The sequence below is a fragment of the Panulirus ornatus genome, chromosome 1, assembly GCF_036320965.1.
Source record: "Panulirus ornatus isolate Po-2019 chromosome 1, ASM3632096v1, whole genome shotgun sequence".
Lineage (NCBI taxonomy): Eukaryota > Metazoa > Arthropoda > Malacostraca > Decapoda > Palinuridae > Panulirus > Panulirus ornatus.
In genome coordinates this window covers 23,638,125-23,659,691 of record NC_092224.1, presented here as the reverse complement: position 1 = coordinate 23,659,691, position 21,567 = coordinate 23,638,125, and the positions used below count along the sequence as shown (strand labels likewise).

General features: G+C 39.0%; 1 protein-coding gene across 4 annotated transcripts in view; it reads left to right on the top strand.

Annotated features, from left to right (window-relative positions):
• Positions 1-21,567, top strand: part of Ire1 (serine/threonine-protein kinase/endoribonuclease Ire1) — a 119,913-nt gene that overhangs the window by 31,343 nt on the left and 67,003 nt on the right. For all 4 annotated transcript variants that reach the window (XM_071688978.1, XM_071688891.1, XM_071689169.1 and 1 more), the window contains exons 5-8: positions 639-869; positions 2,304-2,429; positions 8,179-8,305; positions 19,371-19,573. In XM_071688978.1, coding sequence (XP_071545079.1) covers positions 639-869; positions 2,304-2,429; positions 8,179-8,305; positions 19,371-19,573 — 687 coding nt within the window. The remainder of the gene's footprint in view (positions 1-638; positions 870-2,303; positions 2,430-8,178; positions 8,306-19,370; positions 19,574-21,567) is intronic.

Below are 21,567 nucleotides of genomic sequence, written 5' to 3'. Positions count from 1 at the left end.
GCGAATTATCCACAAAACTGAAATTGAAAGATGCTAAAAAAATAGTGAAAAGGGTAATAAGGATTGATAGACTGAATGTTTTTTTCAGGAGAGCTGAAGAGGATGTGCTGATATTGTCTGGGCATATGGAGGAAATAAGTAAGGAAAAGATGACTAAGAGGGTATACAGTTCAGAAGTGGAGGAAACAAAGAAAATGGGGAATCAAGAAGGAGGTGGAAGAATGAAGTGAAATATGCTCTGAATGCTTAGGGCGTGAATATGTACGGACATGCAAAAGATGTAAAGATTAAATTGGAGCATTGTGGTGTATGTTAATAGGCTTAACCTAGTCATATGATGTGGTGAGGAGAAACCATAGAAAGGTCTGTGGGACCTAGTTGTGGATAGTGGGCACTGGTTTTGGTGCATCATACATGAGAGCTAGAGAGTGGATGTTAGCTAAATAGGCCATTTTTTTGTCTGTTTCTGGCAGTACCTCCCTAATGTGGGACATGGGGAACTTGTATAAAATTGAATATGTTATATACTTTAGACTCATGGACATGAGACTTTATTCAGAATTTACTTGACATTTAGATTTGTTAGAAGGTGTAGTAAAAACTATGCAAAAGATGATAGGTATTGATTTCTGTTTCAGGTAAAAAGATTGACTCTTGGGTAGGTGTTGATTCCATCTCTGGTGAAAAGCAGCTTGTACTAGGAGTGGATGCAGTGGATCGTAAATGCCCAAAACCTTCACGTAATACCATCTACTTTGGCCGGACTCTATACAACATTATACTTTATGAGGCTTCAACTGGTAATAAGTGGAATATTAGTTTCTCAGAATATGCTACAAGTACTACAACTTCATCTGTTGAAAACTATGGTAGGTGTGAAAGATCTGATTTATGTATTTGTTAAAGATTAATTTATTTTCTGCTTTCCAGCTTTTTTCATTGTATAAGAGTTACTGAAGTGTGAGGTTGGGGTAAGCATTTTATTTTTGCTTGGGGGTTGGTGGAGGAGAGGGGTCTGATGCTGTTAAGGTGGGACTGTATTAGGAGAATTTTTATTTCATTGTGTAGTTGTTGAATCTTTGTGCTTGCTAGGTAGCTGTAATTTTTTGCAAGTGCACTATTTTGTGTGGTTTACAACATTTTTATATTTCCTTTTAAGAGAACAGAAGACCAAGCAGGTGAGGTGTAGCTTAAAGTGGAGTGGATGAATTATTTGACATTTGTTAAGGAATCGTTTTTTTTGTCCAGATCTTAGAGTAGTTAGTTTGTGTGTTGCTTTTGTGTTGTAATTGGTGCGGGGAGTGAATGTCATGTGTGTGCTGAATGTTGGTGTTTTGTTCCGTGGGAGTGATTGTTCATTCAAGTTAACTGAAGGTTGTGAGCTGAATTCAGTTTTGTCTGGGGTTAAAAAGTGATTGAAGACTTTTGGAGATGCAGATATGATCTTCTGAGTAAGCTCTCATAATAGTCAATTGATTATGTGCTCCATGTTGCTTCTATGATGTCAGGATATTGTGATGTGATTGTGGGGGTCATCTGCATATGAAAGGACCTTCATTTTATGGTTTGCTTGAGGTAATGGAAGGTCATGTAGGAAGAGATTGGAGATTGCATGGAATTATGCCATGGGTGAAAAGTCATCTTTGGTGAGATTGTATCACTGGGAATACAGACTAATTCTACAACTCTTAACAGTCTTTCTCTAAACATTTTAAACACTTTATTCATCCATGAATGCATTCCTATATTTACTGTGCTTCCATCTAAACTTTCAGTCACCCTCCTTTCATACTCCTCCTTGGATTCTTTCTGATTCATCTTCTCTCTTACCAACACTTTTACCTCACCATTCTTCCTTCCACTATACCCCAAATTTTCCAGATCCTCAACCCATCAAGAACTGCAAAATAGTCTGTCTCCAAAGAATCCTCTGACAACTCTAGTATCTAGCACAGCCTTTCTCAGCCTTTTATCCATTGCCATATAGTCATTCAAACCCCTTTCCTCTTATCTTCAATCCATCATTTCTCTCCTGTGTAAGCTTTTGAATCTTGTGCTGAAAAAGGATGTATTCATGGGACAAACCCCTCTCAGTGCAGGCAGTGACAAGATAACTTCCATTCTCATTTACTCTAGGCACCCTATGTACCAACTATTTTGCTAATGTCATCACATCCCACCTTTGCATTCATATCACCCATTATGACTACCTTTCTGTCCATCTCGAAACCATTTGTTTAGACAGATGTGCATAACTTGGTGCAAGTATAGTGAACTCATGTGACTCATGTGATCTTCCACAGATTTAGTCCACTATACTTCTACTGGTGAGGGCTCTATTCTTACTGTGGACCAACGGACAGGCTCTTTACTTTGGACTCTTGAGCTTGATTCACCACTTGTAGCCATGTACCTACTAGGTCCTGAAGGTGAGTTGTGATTTTTAAAGATCTCTTTGAATCAAGAAAAAATTGTGTCCTTTAAAGTGCTGTTAGCTTGTATGGTTGAGTGGACATATAGTACTTACTGGTCTGGGTCCTAAAGGTTAAAAGCAACGGTGTGTATGTTTGCAGCCACTGACACTGTGGTTATTATTTATTTATTTTATATGGATATTGTTTCAGTGAGAGTTAAAGATTTGTTGTCCCTAAACTTTATGATTTTATAGGTGGAGGAACTTTGTGACTGAGCTATTCAAGATGTCCATTGTATCACCTTCATAGATTCTTTGGATTCTGTTATTTACACTACCTTAGTTATCACTGGGGACAGTGCTTAAAGAATACCACCCACATATATTCAGGGTTTCATAGAAGGCATCTAAGAAGGATAGGAGCCAGGAGACTAGGAATCCTCCCTTCTTGTATTTTCCCTTTCTAAATGAAGGGGTAGAATGGGAAGCAAAGCAAGAAATTTTTCTTTGAAGGCTCAGTTCCTGATGCAAACTCACTGAAGTGTGAAAGATGAACATATATAAAAGAAAGAGTAGGCCAGGTATGCTATGAGGTGGGGTGTCCTCTGGAAGGGAAGTTTATGACACTGGTATTTTAGTACTGTTTTATGTACGAATCAGAATCTGTCTGTTGATCTATTATAATTAATTTATTTAGGAATCAGAATCTGTATGTTGATTTGATATGATTATTTTATCTTGGAATCAGAATCTGTTTGTTGATCAAGTCAGAATCTTCCCCAACGCCTTTGCACATGTGATGTGTCATTGCCACTTTTCTGATAAGTGTGCTATGTATTGTATTTCCATTTCTGACTTTGTCTACATATGTTTTGAATATACAATCTTGGTCCTGGAAAGGCCAGACAGTTATCTTTCAGATGATAGTAAATATGTTATCTTTGTTGCACAGGGTGAATAGGTACAACCAAACTACTTTCAACCTTTTCTTAGAGGAAAGATATCACTTGGAACAGCACAAACAAAAGTATCACTGAACACAAGGACAGTGAACAGAAGTTGCATCCCTCCACTCTTAGCACCATGGGGATTGAGGTGGTATATCATTTTACCTGACTTATAAGGCTGTACTGAAGTCTGCTGCTAAACATATGATATCACCATTAGTGAGTAATAGGATTTGTTCCACAAATGAATCCTGCATTCCCTATTGTAAGAGCACCCTTCAAGAACCCATTTCCTGGGCTTTGTTATTAATCTGACAGGCCCTATTTAGGATAGACTTCTACAGTTTTTCTTTTTAAGGCGACTGGTTGCTTCTTTACTACAGGCTAAGTGGGAGCCTTCAAAAGTCATAGAACTTTTGTGCTGTAATAGTTTTTCTGGTAATTTGGCTCCTCAATGTCTTATCCAGAAACCTTTTTCTTATAGTCTTGAGATATAGGAAGAGTCTTAATGAATTACACACTATGTCCACACACTGGAGTCTTCTCTTTGATGATAATCTCTTGTGGATTAAGATAAACCCAGACCCCAGATTTTTTGCCAAGAATGAAACTATTTGATTTAGAAATGGTCCAGTTCTCATTCATCTTTGGAAGACTTCATGAACAGAGCATCATGCCATACGCCCATATAGATCTTTTAGATATTTTGGACTTCATCAGAGGTTATCGAGGGACCATTTATTTGTGCACCCTGAAACCTTGAAACCCCTTTCATTGAAGAATATCTCTACTTGGATTAAGGAACGTTTTCTTTGCTTAATTTGGACTTTATGATTGAGAACAATGGTGTATGGAGGGTAGCATCCATTTTAGCCATCCTCAGAAACTTTTTGTTGGAGGAAATCAAGAAAAGAGGTCTTTGGCTTTCATTTACTGCCATTGTTAGTTGGTACCTTAATTTAGATGTGGAACTACTCTGTGTGGCTCTGGGGATCTCTCCTTTAGGAGAGATGGATTCCAATATGCCTCAGAATCACCATTCAAGAATCTGTTCTTGCTGTTGGGTTTCGTCTTTTTACTAAAAGTTTCACTCTACATAGACCCTCCTTTTTCACTTGGGTTTGCTCTCATGCTTGTGGGATAGACCACAGAGGATAGAAATATAGATTTTGGAATTTTGAAAACTTCTCCTTGAGGTTATATCCCTTGAGCATTTTTTGTTGTTTTCATGCCTTGCCTTTTTTTTTCTTTTGAAATCCTTTTACTTTACTATAAGTACTTTTGGGTTGACACCTGTGATCTGCAAATTTTGGGCTGTCTAGTGGCCAGATGTGGGTGAATTGATGACACTTATCTCATTGGAATTCTGTTTTTAGTGAAGGATGGGCCTTAATGAATGAGCTGTTGCTTTTGTGGTTGAATTGATAATCAAGGATGGGGAGGGCAGGCCCTTCCTTAATAGAAATACCTTGTGTTGGGAGGTCCTAACTCTCACTTTTCACTATCCTAGTAATATAACCTATAGCATTTCTTATGGCCATGGCGCACTGCCTCAGAGAGAAAAGGGTGTTCTAATTTTCTTACTATATTTTTTAATTTCACTTGAGAACGTTGTTAATGGGTAACTTTAGAATGTTTTGAGTAGAAGTTGCAATGATGTTACTCAGAATGAGAGATGAAATTTGACTTATTTACTAGAAATGATTGGTGACTAATCTTAGTCATTAACTATCACCGAGGTAGTTTTCCATGTTGTATTAGATGTGAGATGAAGTTAACAAATGTTAAAAAGTTTGCAGAGAAATGAATTGAGACATGATGTGCTTAGTACTGAAAGAGAGTCCTGTGGAGAATAGTGACTTTTGCATGTGAGTGTCTTAAGTTATTGAAAGAGGTTTATTGATATGTGAAAAAGAAGAGGGACAGGGTTAGGTAGAGCATAAATGGAATTTTTTTATATCATCCATATACTGCCATATGGATATTTAGTTGGACAGAAGGAAGGGCATCCATGATATAATAGGAGGAAGAAAAAAAGGAAGAGAATTATAAAGAGGAATGGCTTATGCCATACAACATCAAAATCTTCAAAATATTCAGGATGTAAAACAAAGAAACGATTCATCATTGTTGTTAAGCAGAATTACTGTTTGGTGAGGAGAGGGAGGAGACCTTTAGGAAAGTTGCCCCTGCATTATTTGATACAGGCACAGAAAATAGGTATCTGTCAGTTATAGTGGTTAGTTTTGGAAAAGAAATTTATATTATCCATTTGCTGCCATATGGATATTTAGTTGGGCGGAAGGGAGGGCATCCATAATATAGGAGGAAGAAAAAAAAGGAAGAGAATTATGTCATACTACAATAAAATCTTGAAAATATTCAGGATGTAAAACAAAGAAAAGATTCATCATTGTTGGTAAGCAGAATCACTGCTTGGTGAGGAGAGGGAGGAGACCTTCAGGAAAATTGCCCCTGCACTATTTGATACAGGTACAGAAAATAGGAATCTGTTAGTTATAGAGATAAGTTTTGGAAAATTATGTCATACTACTTAAAGGGCTGCTTAGTAAAGCATAGGTAAGAAAGGAATTAGGTGTACTGTTCATATTTTATGACAATACTGCCAGAGAGAAAAGTGTGTGGCTTAAGGAAGGTGTGAGGTAGCCATGTGAGAAAGGGTAGTAAGTAGTGGGATAAGGGATTTAAGGTGCTAGTGAAAGGGAAAAGAGTATTATGGACATTATATATATGTAGGGAAGGAGTGTTAGTAATTGGGAGGTGTACAAGAAAAAGTGGCAGGAGGTCAAGAGGAAGCTGCAGGGGTGAGTGAGTATCAGCAAACTTTAGGGACAATAAGAAAATGTTTTGGATGGAAGTTAAGAATGTGAGAAGAATAAGAGAGCAAATCAGGAAATCAGCAAAGGGACAAACAGGGAAGCTGTAACATGCAGAAATGAGGTGAAGAGATTAAGTGATTATTTTGAGGGGTTATCAAATGTCTTTGATGAAAGGATGCAGATGTGGTATGTCTTAGATGTGGATGTATGTAAAATGAGTCATGGGAAGCGGCTTGATGAGAAGAGAAGAGATGGTGAAAACCTTACATAAGATGAAGTGTGCAAAGTGGCTAGAGTGGATGGTATTGTCAACTGGATTTCCTAAAAATGGGGATGATTATGTTGTTAACAGGTCAGTTATAATTATCAAAGTATGTTTGGCTCATGGTAAGGTGCCTGAGGATTGACAGACTGCCTGTAAAGGTAAGGGGGAGAAAAGTGAGTGTTCAAATTACAGAGGTGTAAGTTTGTTGAGTGTGTTGTATCTGATGAGTTGTATGGGAGTGTGGTTATTGAAAGGGTGGTGGCATGTGCAGAGTTTTAGACTGGGAAGGAACAGTGTGGAGGAAGCATAGATCAGGTGTTGTCTCTGAAGAATGTGTTTGAGATACACTTAGAGAAACAGGACTTGTATTTGGATCTAAAGAGATCATATGATGTGGTTGATAGAAATGCTCTGTGAAAGATGTTGTGAATATAATGTGTGAATGGAAAGCTGGTAGAAGCTGTGAAAAGTTTTTATGAAAAAGGTAAGGCATTTGTGAGAGTTAAAAGAGAAGAGGATGGGTGGTTCCATTTGATATCACCATGGCTGTTTAGTTTTTTATGAATTGTGTGATAAGGGAGGTTAAGGCAAGGGTCTTGGGAAGAGGAGCAAGTATGCTGTCTGATGGGAATAGATGGGCCTTGGAGGTGCATCAGTTGTTTGCTGATAATGACACTGGTGGCAGGTTTGAGTGAGAAACTACAGAAGCTGGTTTCTGAGTTTAGGAGAGTGTTTAGCAGTGAAGACAGACAGGTTACTTGGAGTGTGAGTTTAATGGTGAATACTTGGAGGGAAGTAAGTGTTAGAAATACCTTGAATTGGATTGAGCTGAAGTGAGCCATAGGGAGGGTGTAGGGGCATAAATCCTGGGTGCATTGAGGAATTTATAAAAAGAGATATCACTCTCTACTAGGGCAAAGATGGGTATGTTTGATATTATAATGGTCTTATTGGTGCCATATAGATGCAGAGCATGGGTCTTACACAGAAATGTAAATAATAGAGTGGATGAGTTGGAAATGAATGTTTGAAGACACTGTGTGTTGTGAGGAGGGGTGCTCAGAAATTGTGAGATAAGAGAGAGAGTTGGTAGTGAGAAGAGTATGTGTGAGAAAACTGAAGAGTGTGCTGGAAAAGTTTGGACATATGGAGAGATGATTTAGGAGAGGATGACTAAGAGAGCATACATGGCAGAAGTGGAGAGAATTAAGAAAAGGGGGGACCTAGGAGTCAGAAGGATGGAGTTAGAAATGCTTTGAAGGTTTGAGGTTTGGACATTTAAAAGGATGTGGGATGTGCAGGGATAGAGAGAATTGGAGCATAGTTGTGTACTGGATAGGACATGCTGTCAGTGGGCTGAACCAGGACATATGATGCAGTCAAGGGAAACCACAGAATAGTCTGTGGGGTTGGTTGTAGATATGGGGCTCGAGCTCTGATTTAGGTTCATTATATATAACAGCTGGAGATTGGATATGACAAACAATTATGAAGAAAAATACTAACAAAAGCCACCATACTTGTATATGATTTTATATGTTATTACTATCACTTTTCTTTTCCTTACACCCAGTTTGCATGTATGTTTATTTGATACAAGTTTTTAAAAATGGGATATGATTAAACGAGCAAAATTGCCATGGGAATGTCTCTGTACACAATAATGTACAAATATATTTATTCTACTTTATGTACATTGATATGTCTTTGCAGGTGGGCTGTTGACAGTCCCCATGACGACCGTAGCACCCCAGACCCTTACCCATTTTACTGAAGAGTTTATGCACCTCACACATCAATCTGCAGATGGTTCTGATGGCCTTCTCATTAAAAAACTAAGGTATGATACATAGTTTATGTGACTGAAAAATCAGGAACTTCACATTAACTTAAACTTTTAGAGTGCACAAAAAATTGAGGTTAGACCCTTAATATTGTTCATGGTGCCTAGTAAAGAAATATTGTTCATGATGCCCTGTAAAGAATTATCTCCAAACTTTTCAAGTACAGCTGTTGTAACTGAATGTTCTCTCCAGTCATGTGTTTCCATTAGTGCCACATAACTGCTTTGCATAGTGGCAATATCATAACCAGAGGGAAGATGCTGCTATTGTGATTGACACAGAATTGGGAAAAGTTTTCAAATTTCAGTATCTCAAGGAGATACTCTAGTTTTCTAGAGTATCCAAGGCTCAGCCTGCCTGTATTCAAAGGAAAAGGTGTTAAGGCTTTTTTAGATATCTGGGAGTGGACTTGGCAGCAAATGGTACCATGGAAGTGGAAGTGAGTCATAGGATGGGGGAAGAGATGAAGGTTCTGGGAGCAGTGAAGAATATGTGGAAAGAAAGAACGTTATCTCAGAGAGCAAAAATGAGTATGTTTGAAAGAATTGTAGTTTCAAAAATATTACATGGTTGCAAGGTCTGGGCTGCAGAAAGGGTTGTGCAGAGGAGGGTGGATGTGTTGGAAATTTAGTGTTTAGGACAAAATATGGTGTGAGGTAGTTTGATTGAGTAGGTAGTGGAAGGGTAAAAGAGATATGTGGTAATTAAAAACGTGTGGTTGATAGAGCAGAAGAGGATGTGTTGAAATGGTTTTGACATATGGGGAGAATGAGTAAGGAAATGATGACATCAAGGATACATGTGTTAGAGGTGGAGGGAACTAGGAGAAATAGGAGACGAAATTGGAGATGGAAGGATGGAGTGAAAAAGATTTTGAGCAATCGGGGCCTGAACCTTCAGGAGGGTGAAAGGCTTGCAATAAATCAAGTGAATTGGAATGATGTGGTACACTGGGGTCAACCTGCTGTTAATGGACTGAAGCAGGGCATGTGAAATGTCTGGGGTAAACCATGGAAAGGCCCTCAGGGCCTGGATGTGGATAGGGAGCTGTGGTTTTGGTGCATTACACATGACAGGTAGAGACTGAGTGTTTTCCTGGCACTACCTCATGGAAGCAGGGGGTGATGATGCTGTGTCCTGCAGGGCGGGGTAGCACCAGTAATGGATGAAGGCAAGCAAATATGAATATGTACATGTATTTATATGTATATATCTGCGTATGCGTTATCTCTGGGGATAGGGGAGAAAGAATGCTTCTCATGTATTCCTTGCATGTCATAGTAGGCGACTAAAAGGGGAGGGAGCTAGGGGCTGAAAATCCTCCCCTTCAGTTTTTAATTTTCCAAAAGAAGGAATAGAGAAGGGGGCCAAGTGAGGATATTTCCTCTAAGGCTCATTCCTCTGGTGTTAATGCTACCTCACTAATGCGGGAAATGATGAATTTGTATGAAAAAAAATTTGTGTATGTGTATGTGTATATGTTGATATGTATATGAATATGTATGTGTGTATATGGGCATTTATATATATATATATATATATATATATATATATATATATATATATATATATATATATATATATATATATGTTATGAACTCAATACTTTTTCGGGCAAGGTCGCCAGTAACATTTATATGTTACAAATACTATACTGATCCTTGTCTTGCAAGGACGTTAGATTTGTTATGTTTCACAACACAGGATAACACTATCTGAAAGTTATGGGATTAAATAAAAGACCAGTGTTACAACTACTTATGATGAAAGGAATTGAAGTGTACAAAGATAAGCACACTAAAGGCACAACTCATTTACGTGAACACTGAACATGAGTTTAACATTGAACATGAAGTTAACATTGAACATGAGTTAACATTCCAGGTAAGATTTCAGACCAGGAGATCTCTTTCCTTTATGACAAATTCTTCGATAACATTACACTTAGTTAGACCCTTCTATGACAAGTTCAACTCTATGATACTCAGCTATGACTGAGACAAAACAATGTAGGGTCTGTATCGCGCACTGCACTTAGGTAACAGGCTTACAGCAGGGGGGACACCACTTACCTTGCTGGGATAGAGAGAGAGAAATTGAATCTCAGCGGTTGTCAGGTATTTATTACAAGTAAAGATGAGCGTCTGCCCTGCTGGTACAACGCTACCCTTGACTGGCTATGGGACTAAGAGCACTTGTGATTGGTTGGAATATCCTAAGGTCCGGCCCTCCTCTTGCATGAGTTCAAACTCCTTTTTGTTCCCTTGTTCATGACAGCAGCGAGTTTACGGGATGACATACCCAGTAGCTGGCCCCACGACTTGACCTGACGCCACTGATAAAAGTTCAGGTGCTGGAGGACTGGTCAACATCTGCTTCAAAACAGGATTATTAAGACAAAAAACTCGGTCAGGGAAGTGAGGTCCGAGCCAAGAGTAACAACACCCTACACAAAGGCACACCATACACAAAGACACACCATACATATATACGAACATGTGGGCACCCACACACATGTTCGTAACGGTATGTGAGTGGATGGGTCATTCATTGTCTGTGTCCTGGCGCTACCTCGCTGACACGGGAAATAGCGATCAAGTATGATAAATGAATATGAATGAATACATACATACTTATCCAGACAAACATAATCCTATAGTCATATTCATACTTGTTCTCTGTCATCCATTCCTGATGCCATCCCACTTCACCTGCAGCAACACAAATGCTTAAAAGAAAAAGAATGATAGCCTATATATTTTGTTCTCCCCCACATCTGATTACTACCCCTGCATCAGCAAGGTAGTGCCTGGACACAGATGAAGAAAGGCCACCTCCACTCATTTCCATACACTAGCTGTCATGTGTAATGCATGATGATGATCAGGAACAAAGATGGCACCAGATTAAGAGTAGAGTTACCTGGGATGACTAGAGGCTTTTGATTTTCTCACCTTGCAAGAGAGGAGAGTGAGGGATGATCTTATGATGATCTTTCAGTTTTGAATCATATTTGTGACGTAGATGTAGACGGTTGACAGTTCTTGGAATGATGTAGGGTTAGAACAGTCAGAGCACACAACATGAAATTAAGGAGGAATCTCGTTAAAAAAATTTAAAGAAGTGCCTTGATAGTATTTGAGTGTTGGGTGAATGGAATAAGATAACTGAGGACATGATTAATGCAAACAGCATTGATAGATTTTAGATGTATGTTGGCTGAAATTGTTTAAGAGATGGAGCCCCAAAAGTATAGTACAGTACTCCCTTCCCATTCAGCACAAATAATTAAAAAAAAGGTAATTTCAAGAGGGAAAACCATTGTATGAAGGTTAAGAAATTAAAGGTGTTACAGCATTACTTGTGAAGACAAACTTGAAACTGAACTGTTTAGTGTTGAGTTTGCTGCCTCCTTGAATGTAATATATATATCTTTCTTTTCTTTTAAACTATTCGCCATTTCCCGCTTTAGCGAGATAGTGTTAAGAACAGAGGACTGGGCATTTTTGGGAATATCCTCACCTGGCCCCCTCTGTTCCTTCTTTGGAAAATCAAAAAAAAAAAAAAAAAGAAAAACGAGAGGGGAGGATTTCCAGCCCCCCCGCTCCCTCCCCTTTTAGTCGCCTTCTACGACACGCAGGGAATATGTGGGAAGTATTCTTAATCCCCTATCCCCAGGGATAATATATATATTATCCAACGGGGGGCTGGAAATCCTCCCCTCTCATTTTTTTTTTCTTAATTTTCCAAAAGAAGGAACAGAGAAGGGGGCCAGGTGAGGATATTCCCTCAAAGGCCCAGTCCTCTGTTCTTAACGCTACCTTGCTAATGCGGGAAATGGCGAATAGTTTGAAAGAAAGAAAGAAAGAAAGATATATATATATATATGTAAGGCATGTGTACGTGTAGGAAGAGAGGAAAGTGATTGGTTCTCAGTGAATGTAGGTTTGCGGCAGGGGTGTGTGATGTCTCCATGGTTGTTTAATTTGTTTATGGATGGGGTTGTTAGGGAGGTAAATGCAAGAGTCTTGGAAAGAGGGGCAAGTATGAAGTCTGTTGGGGATGAGAGAGCTTGGGAAGTGAGTCAGTTGTTGTTCGCTGATGATACAGCGCTGGTGGCGGATTCATGTGAGAAACTGCAGAAGCTGGTGACGGAGTTTGGTAAAGTGTGTGGAAGAAGAAAGTTAAGAGTAAATGTGAATAAGAGCAAGGTTATTAGGTACAGTAGGGTTGAGGGTCAAGTCAATTGGGAGGTGAGTTTGAATGGTGAAAAACTGGAGGAAGTGAAGTGTTTTAGATATCTGGGAGTGGATCTGTCAGCGGATGGAACCATGGAAGCGGAAGTGGATCATAGGGTGGGGGAGGGGGCGAAAATTTTGGGAGCCTTGAAAAATGTGTGGAAGTCGAGAACATTATCCCGGAAAGCAAAAATGGGTATGTTTGAAGGAATAGTAGTTCCAACAATGTTGTATGGTTGCGAGGCGTGGGCTATGGATAGAGTTGTGTGCAGGAGGATGGATGTGCTGGAAATGAGATGTTTGAGGACAATGTGTGGTGTGAGGTGGTTTGATCGAGTAAGTAACGTAAGGGTAAGAGAGATGTGTGGAAATAAAAAGAGCGTGGTTGAGAGAGCAGAAGAGGGTGTTTTAAAATGGTTTGGGCACATGGAGAGAATGAGTGAGGAAAGATTGACCAAGAGGATATATGTGTCGGAGGTGGAGGGAACGAGGAGAAGAGGGAGACCAAATTGGAGGTGGAAAGATGGAGTGAAAAAGATTTTGTGTGATCGGGGCCTGAACATGCAGGAGGGTGAAAGGCGCGCAAGGAATAGAGTGAATTGGATCGATGTGGTATACCGGCATTGACGTGCTGTCAGAGGATTGAATCAGGGCATGTGAAGCGTCTGGGGTAAACCATGGAAAGTTGTGTGGGGCCTGGATGTGGAAAGGGAGCTGTGGTTTCGGGCATTATTGCATGACAGCTAGAGACTGAGTGTGAACGAATGGGGCCTTTGTTGTCTTTTCCTAGTGCTACCTCGCACACATGAGGGGGGAGGGGGATGGTATTCCATGTGTGGCGAGGTGGCGATGGGAATGAATAAAGGCAGACAGTGTGAATTGTGTGCATGGGTATATATGTATGTGTCTGTGTGTGTATATATATGTGTACATTGAGATGTATAGGTATGTATATTTGCGTGTGTGGACATGTATGTATATACATTGTGTATGGGGGTGGGTTTGGCCATTTCTTTCGTCTGTTTCCTTGCGCTACCTAGCAAACGCGGGAGACCAACAAAGCAAAATAGAAAAAATAAAAATAAAATATATATATATATATATATATTTTCTTTTTTTTTTCTTTTAAACTATTCGCCATTTCCCGCGTTAGCGAGGTAGCGTTAAGAACAGAGGACTGGGCCTTTTTTGGAATATCCTCACCTGGCCCCCCTCTGTTCCTTCTTTTGGAAAAAAAAAAAAAAAATGAGAGGGGAGGATTTCCAGCCCCCGCTCCCTCCCCTTTTAGTCGCCTTCTACGACACGCAGGGAATACGTGGGAAGTATTCTTAATCCCCTATCCCCAGGGATAATATATATATATATATATATATATATATATATATATATATATATATATATATATATATATATATATATATGTGTTTGAGGACAATGTGTGGTGTGAGGTGGTTTGATCGAATAAGTAACGTAAGGGTAAGAGAGATGTGTGGAAATAAAAAGAGCGTGGTTGAGAGAGCAGAAGAGGGTGTTTTGAAATGGTTTGGGCACATGGAGAGAATGAGTGAGGAAAGATTGACCAAGAGGATATATGTGTCGGAGGTGGAGGGAACGAGGAGAAGAGGGAGACCAAATTGGAGGTGGAAAGATGGAGTGAAAAAGATTTTGTGTGATTGGGGCCTGAACATGCAGGAGGGTGAAAGGAGGGCAAGGAATAGAGTGAATTGGAACGATGTGGTATACCGGGGTTGACGTGCTGTCAGTGGATTGAATCGGGGCATGTGAAGCGTCTGGGGTAAACCATGGAAAGCTGTGTAGGTATGTATATTTGAGTGTGTGGACGTATGTATATACATGTCTATGGGGGTGGGTTGGGCCATTTCTTTCGTCTGTTTCCTTGCGCTACCTCGCAAACGCGGGAGACAGCGACAAAGCAAAAAAAAAAAAAAAAAATATATATATATATATATATATATATATATATATTATCCCTGGGGATAGGGGCTTAAGAATACTTCCCACGTATTCCCTGCGTGTCGTAGAAGGCAACTAAAAGGGGAGGGAGCGGGGGCTGGAGATCCTCCCCTCTCAATTTTTTTTTTTTTTTTTTTTTTCCAAAAGAAGGAACAGAGAATTGGGCCAGGTGAGGGTATTCCCTCAAAGGCCCAGTCCTCTGTTCTTAATGCTACCTCGCTAACGCGGGAAATAGCGAATAGTTTAAAAGAAAAAAAAGAAAATATATATATATATATATATCTCGGAAAGCAAAAATGGGTATGTTTGAAGGAATAGTGGTTCCAACAATGTTGTATGGTTGCGAGGCGTGGGCTATGGATAGTGTTGTGCGCAGGAGGATGGATGTGCTGGAAATGAGATGTTTGAGGACAATGTGTGGTGTGAGGTGGTTTGATCGAGTGAGTAACGTAAGGGTGAGAGAGATGTGTGGAAATAAAAAGAGCATGGTTGAGAGAGCAGAAGAGGGTGTTTTGAAGTGGTTTGGGCACCTGGAGAGGATGAGTGAGGAAAGATTGACCAAGAGGATATATGTGTCGGAGGTGGAGGGAGCAAGGAGAAGAGGGAGACCAAATTGGAGGTGGAAAGATGGAGTGAAAAAGATTTTGTGTGATCGGGGCCTGAACATGCAGGAGGGTGAAAGGAGGGCAAGGAATAGAGTGAATTGGAGTGATGTGGTATACCGGGGTTGATGTGCTGTCAGTGGATTGAATCAAGGCATGTGAAGCGTCTGGGGTAAACCATGGAAAGCTGTGTAGGTATGTATATTTGCGTGTGTGGACGTATGTATATACATGTGTATGGGGGGGGTTGGGCCATTTCTTTCGTCTGTATCCTTGTGCTACCTCGCAAACGCGGGAGACAGCGACAAAGTATAAAAAAAAAAAAAAAATATATATATATATATATATATATATATATATATATATATATATATATATATATATATATATATTGGTAAGGGAAATTAAAAGTTTTGTGGCTTTGATGGAAACTGGTGTCATTAAGTTCAAGTTCGACATATGGAAATGTTCATAGTGAATTGTTATGAAAATCATTTGCATGCCATAGAACATACTTTGGATTGGTCAGTCTAAGAAATTATATGTTTTTCTTTAACTAAGAAAGCTTGAATCTTACTTTATATTAAAGTAAAATAGAATGGTGTTGATATTATTCTGCACTTAATTGTAAATAATGAAAAGTTTTTTTGGGAATGTTTATACTTAATATTAGCCATTCCATTAAATATTTCTTTTACAAAACTTGGGTTGGTTAACTCATAATTCATTAGAAAAAAAATGCTGTAAATGTTTGCTACTTTTTTATGCACATATTGATTAATTGAAAAATAAAGGAAAAAGATTTTTTTAATTTTGTGCACTGAGTGTAAGTACAGGTACACCACAGATTTTCCGGCAATCTTGTTTCCAAAGCCTTGCCGGATTAACAATTTTACTGTACCAACTGTGGTCACGTAATAATAATTCATCAACACACCTCTGACTCATTAATTATACATCTCCCATGTGTCTAAATTATACCATGGACTGCTAGAAATTTAAATTACACAAATATTAAATGTAAATTAGATAGATAAATGAAATACATTATACACCTGCTCAGGACTGAGGTGCTTGTCAGCCACGAGTTTCACAAATTCGTCCACATACTCGGCAGCTCCTTTGTGGTTTGCAGACCGGTTTTCTTGGCACACTTTATCAGTGGAAATTCCATGACGCTTCTTGCATCTTTGAAGCCATCCTTCACTATAATTACGCTCATGTTGTAATTTAAGTTCTTTATGGAACAACTTAGCCTAGTTCATTATATGCTACCTTACAAGTCCACTCCATCACTCTGATGCTGTTGAAACCATTCCATCATCACTTGATTGTGCTCAGTACTCTTACCATCTTTCATAGTTTTTCTAATCGTCATTTGCTTCTTGGAATCGCTGTGTGCATAGAATTTCAGTATTTTCTCCCTGTGCTTCTTTATATCATAAACAGATGACGAAGAAATACTGTAGATGTCACGCAGCTTATGCACCGAAACACCACATTCCATTTTTTTCAACAGCTCTACTTTATCTTGGATTGATATGGACCGGTGTTTAGTTTGACACCACGACTGACACTCTCATATGTCTTAGAAGCCATAGCTAGGGTTAAATTTAAGCAAAATAAGCTAAGAATCTCACAGAATTGCGGTATTTTCGCCATCAATTGCAGCATAAAGAATGTAAATAAGCGTGCCCTACACACAACACCATCTGTGGCCACCCAGTAAACTAGTCTGGTGGCCGTGGTAAATTCAAGTTCCCTCACGTAATTTTGTTCAGGCTACAGGAGGTACCAAACCATCAGTTGCTGGAAATTCTATGTTGTGCCTGAAGTAGAAATCAAATGTGTATCAAAAGGGGGAAGTAAGTCCATTAAGATATCATCATATATCGTGGACAAATGAAAAAAGAATAAGTTTTGGTAGAGATTTGCCTTACAACTTCAGACCTGGTAGGTAAGTTCTATGGAGGGTACACTATGGATAAAGTTATTTCCCTTTGAGATGAAAGTGAACATTGAAGTGTACTTAGTTACAAAGCACATGAAGATTACATAGTATGATTCATTATTAGCATCCTGTACCACAGGTAGTTGAAAGTGTTGATTATTTGTGCAGGAATACTGTGACCATGGAATAAGCCCCATCTCATGATGCAGAATGCCATTTGCAGTCTTTAGATGATTATGGGATATATTTGGCCATCTTTGACACATCAAGTGGGTAACAAACTCCTAACCATACCTAAATGTTGGCCTGAGTGGATATGATATTTTGATTAACTGATGAGCCTTTATCTTTGAATTTAAGACACAGCATTTATATTATTAAATAACTTTCTTTGTGTGTGTGTTCTTTTGTGTCATAGATTGGTGTTTTATGGAAATTGTCCCCATAGATTTTCATTACTAGTCATCTTATTTTCCTATGAATTCTGAGCATTGGATGTCCTCCCACATATATGAACCAGTTATCACATGCTTACATTAGGGATGATGTTTGTAAAAAATTGAGGTTTTCTAAGAAAGCACTGTGATGACATGGGGTAAAGATTGTAAGTTAATGAGGAAAAAAGATATTCACTTAAAGAATAATATGGTGAATGAGAATATGTGGCATACATTAATTTGCACTAAGGCTATGCCTGAAGAGAACCTTTTAAAGAACCTTTATGATTACGAAGGATAGTGATCTTTATTTTCATCATTGGTGGAATATTGAAAATCCATGATACTTGGGACCAAGGGATGTTAAGATTCTGGAGTTTTATGGATATTAGAAATGTGCGGGTCCAATTTTGAAGACTTTTTTTTTTACTGTAACCATAACAGAGTGTATTGTGTTTCTGTTGCTGGTTTAAATGTTAAATGTCTTTAGTACGTATGCTTACAGTACTGTGTAAAATATTTCACAAACACTTACTGAAATTACTTACTGGAAACACATGCTCCATGTTGTTAGTAATCCAGAATGCACTGGACCATGGATTCTTGGAAGTATGCATTAGTGACATTCTGCTTGCCGTTCTACTGATAACTGAAGGTAAAAAACTCAGCTTAATCGGTCTCCTGCGTTAGCGAGATAGTGAGAGGAAACACATGAGGAATGGCCCAACCCATCCATATACACATGTATATACATATCGCCCACCACACATACATATACATTTCAGTGTATACATACATATACATACACAGACATATACATATATACTCTTGTTCATATTCATATTTGCTGTCTTCATCCATTCCTGTTACCACCCTGCCACACACACACACACACACACACACGCACACACACACACACACACACACACACACACACACACACACACACACACACACACACACACACACACACACACACCAGGAACAGACAGAAAAGGCCACATTCGTTCACTCAGTCTCCAGCCATCATGTGTAATGCACCAAAACTGTAGCTCCCTTTCCACATCCAGGCCTCACAGACCTTTCCATGGTTTACCCCAGTCGCTTCACATGCCCGGGTTCAATTCATTGACAGCACATCCACCCTGGTATACCATGTTATTCCAATTCACTTTATTCCTTGCATGCCTTTCACCCTCCTGCATGTTCAGGCCCCGATTGCTCAAAATCTTTTTCACTCCATCCTTCCACCTCCAATTTGGTCTCCTGCTTCTCCTTGTTCCCTCCACCTCTGACACATGTATCCTCTTTGTTAATCTTTCCATCTTCATTCTCTCCATGTGACCAAACCATTTCAACACATCCTCTTCTGCTCTCTCAACCACACTCTTTTTATTACTACACATCTCTCTTACCCTTTCATTACTTACTTGATCAAACCACCTCACACCACATATTGTCTTCAAACATTTCATTTCCAACACATCCACCCTCCTCCGCACAGCCCTGTCTGTAGCCCATGCCTTGCAACCATATAACATTGTTGGAACCACTATTCCTTCAAACATACCCATTTTTGCTCTCCAAGATAACATTCTCACCTTCCACACATTCTTCAGTGTTCCCAGAACCTTTGCCACCCTCCCCAACCCTGTGACTCACTTCTGCTTCCATGGTTCCATCCGCTGCCAAGTCCACTCCCAGAAGTTACAGTGCCATATTTCAATTCAATAATGCTTTGAATAAGTGTTGTACTTTTATTTTGAATGATAGATGTATTAAGTGTAAAATCATAAAGCTTGATTCTTTTTGTTTGAGCTTATGGAGAGAGCTAATGCACACATTTTGATATCTGACAGTCCTACGATCTACATTGGAGAGTGCAGTTCAGGAGTGTATGCTGTACCTGCATTAGTAGATACACACACAGCTACCATTTCGCATAGAGGGTCTCAGCTGTTACTAGAAGGACCTCCTGACTCCCGTGGAACTCTTGGCTCACGTCATACGAAACATACTGGTAATGCAAAAGAAGAGAAGAATTCAGAAGTCCTCTTGCTTGGTACGTTTTTCATTTGCATGTTACATGTAATGTTCGTGCGTCATTAGACTTAGGAGGATGTAGTAGACCTTGAGTATTTGCCAGAATATTTTCTCAATAAGCATACTGTAGTTGATATCATCATAACATATGAATTATTTGGGAGACCGTACATCACACATATTGCTATGCCTACTTAAGAAACTGATGTCACATTTGGGGAGTTGTACCTTAAAATACCTGACAGAATGAAGTCCAAAGCATCCCAGTATATCAGCTCATGCTGTCTCACCTCAAGACTTAACCAACTTACCCAGTGCCTCTGGGCTTTTTACTTTTGTAGATAATCCTCTGGTTTCTGTATCTGAGAATTGGCTACATGTGTCCCACCATCAACTAGGCCATGTAATGCCCAGGAAGTTTCTACATTGCATGATTATTGTATGGTCATTGGCAGCTCAAGGGCAGGCTATTTTATTTGCTTCTTTTTCTGCAATACTAAGCTTTCCTATTCTTTACCTTCCCTTGTTTCTCGTAATAGCTGTGACCTGCCATTTTTTACATAGGAGGTTTTTCCACACTCTCTGGAATTCTTAGATTACTTTTAATTTTTTTTTTTTTTTTGACTTGGCCTTGAAGAGCACTTTTGTTCTTAACCAGAAATTTCTGAAGGGTTAGGGAGGACCTGACTTATGATATGTTGGTATGTTGAACCATTCAGAGTTTATCCTGATTCCTCTTTTGCATGTAACTCCCATTGTCCCAACAGAAAGATAAGCTGGTTAGTTAACTTCCATTTGTGATTGAAATACCATCAGTATAGCTAGCTTTGAAGTATTTATTTTCTCATTAGTAGATGGAGAGAACAATCTGAAACTGTGAACATGGTCTGTATGTAATATAGTTTTGGTCCTAGTTATGTCTCTTCGTTGTATATCAGCTGACTTATTATATTTCTTGTATCACCCCTGATGATGTGATTATTACACGAAAGTGCTCTTGGGAACTTGTGTTAAATTTCCCTGTGGACTCACAGGAATACAAAAGCTAAGTAGATATTGATGGCTATATTTTGTGGAATCCTTAGAATTGAATTGGATTCATCTGTTGATGTGATTACTGATTTATTCATGATGGCTTTATTGAAATTTTTTCATTTTGATATTCTCAGGCCTTCAGATGTTAGGACTGCAATTTTTCTAGAGGGAATTAGGTGTCCCTCCTTATGCCATCTTGCATGATTGGGAATGGATTTTCCAGCTCTGCAAGATATTTTTGACAAAATGTTGGTTCACTCTATATAAGTTGGAATGAAATCAAGGGTAATAAATATTCTCAGGCCTCAATAGGATATCAAAAAATATTGGTTAACTTGCTGGCTTGCTAAGAAGTAGCTTAACTCTTGCAGCACATCTCTCAAAATATCCTTATTCTTTTCTCAAAATATCATCATTCATAATCATTATAGGCATTGCTTAGCCTAGTTGTATTGGTGTGAAAGCCTTCTACAAAGTGGATGGAGCGTTGAATTAATTTTTTGGTATACATGTGGGTGTAATGCAGGGCTGTGTGATATCACTGTGGCTTTTTAACTATTTATGGATGGATTGATAAGAGAGATGAAAGAAATTAAGGAAAACAGGTGTAGAGATAGAGTGTGTTTGTGAGGTATACTGGCTAGTGACAAACCTGTTTGTGGATGATACTTTGATGTTTGCTGAGAGTGAAGAGGAGTTGTAGAAAGTTGTAAATGTGTTTTAAGATGTGTGTGAGCATAGATGACTGTAGATGAAAGCAAGTAAAAGTAAAGTGATGGTGTTTAAAGGGAAACAAAGTGAAAGTATAGATTTTGCAAAGCCCTATAGAGCAGTGTTGTCCAAACTTTTTTGCCTATTGTACCCCTTCTTACCTTCTTCTTCCATTAAGTACCCCCACAACTGATTAAACTCAATATTTGGAAAGACAATGCAAGTCATATTAAAAATTTGCATAATTTGAGTGCTGGACAATACATT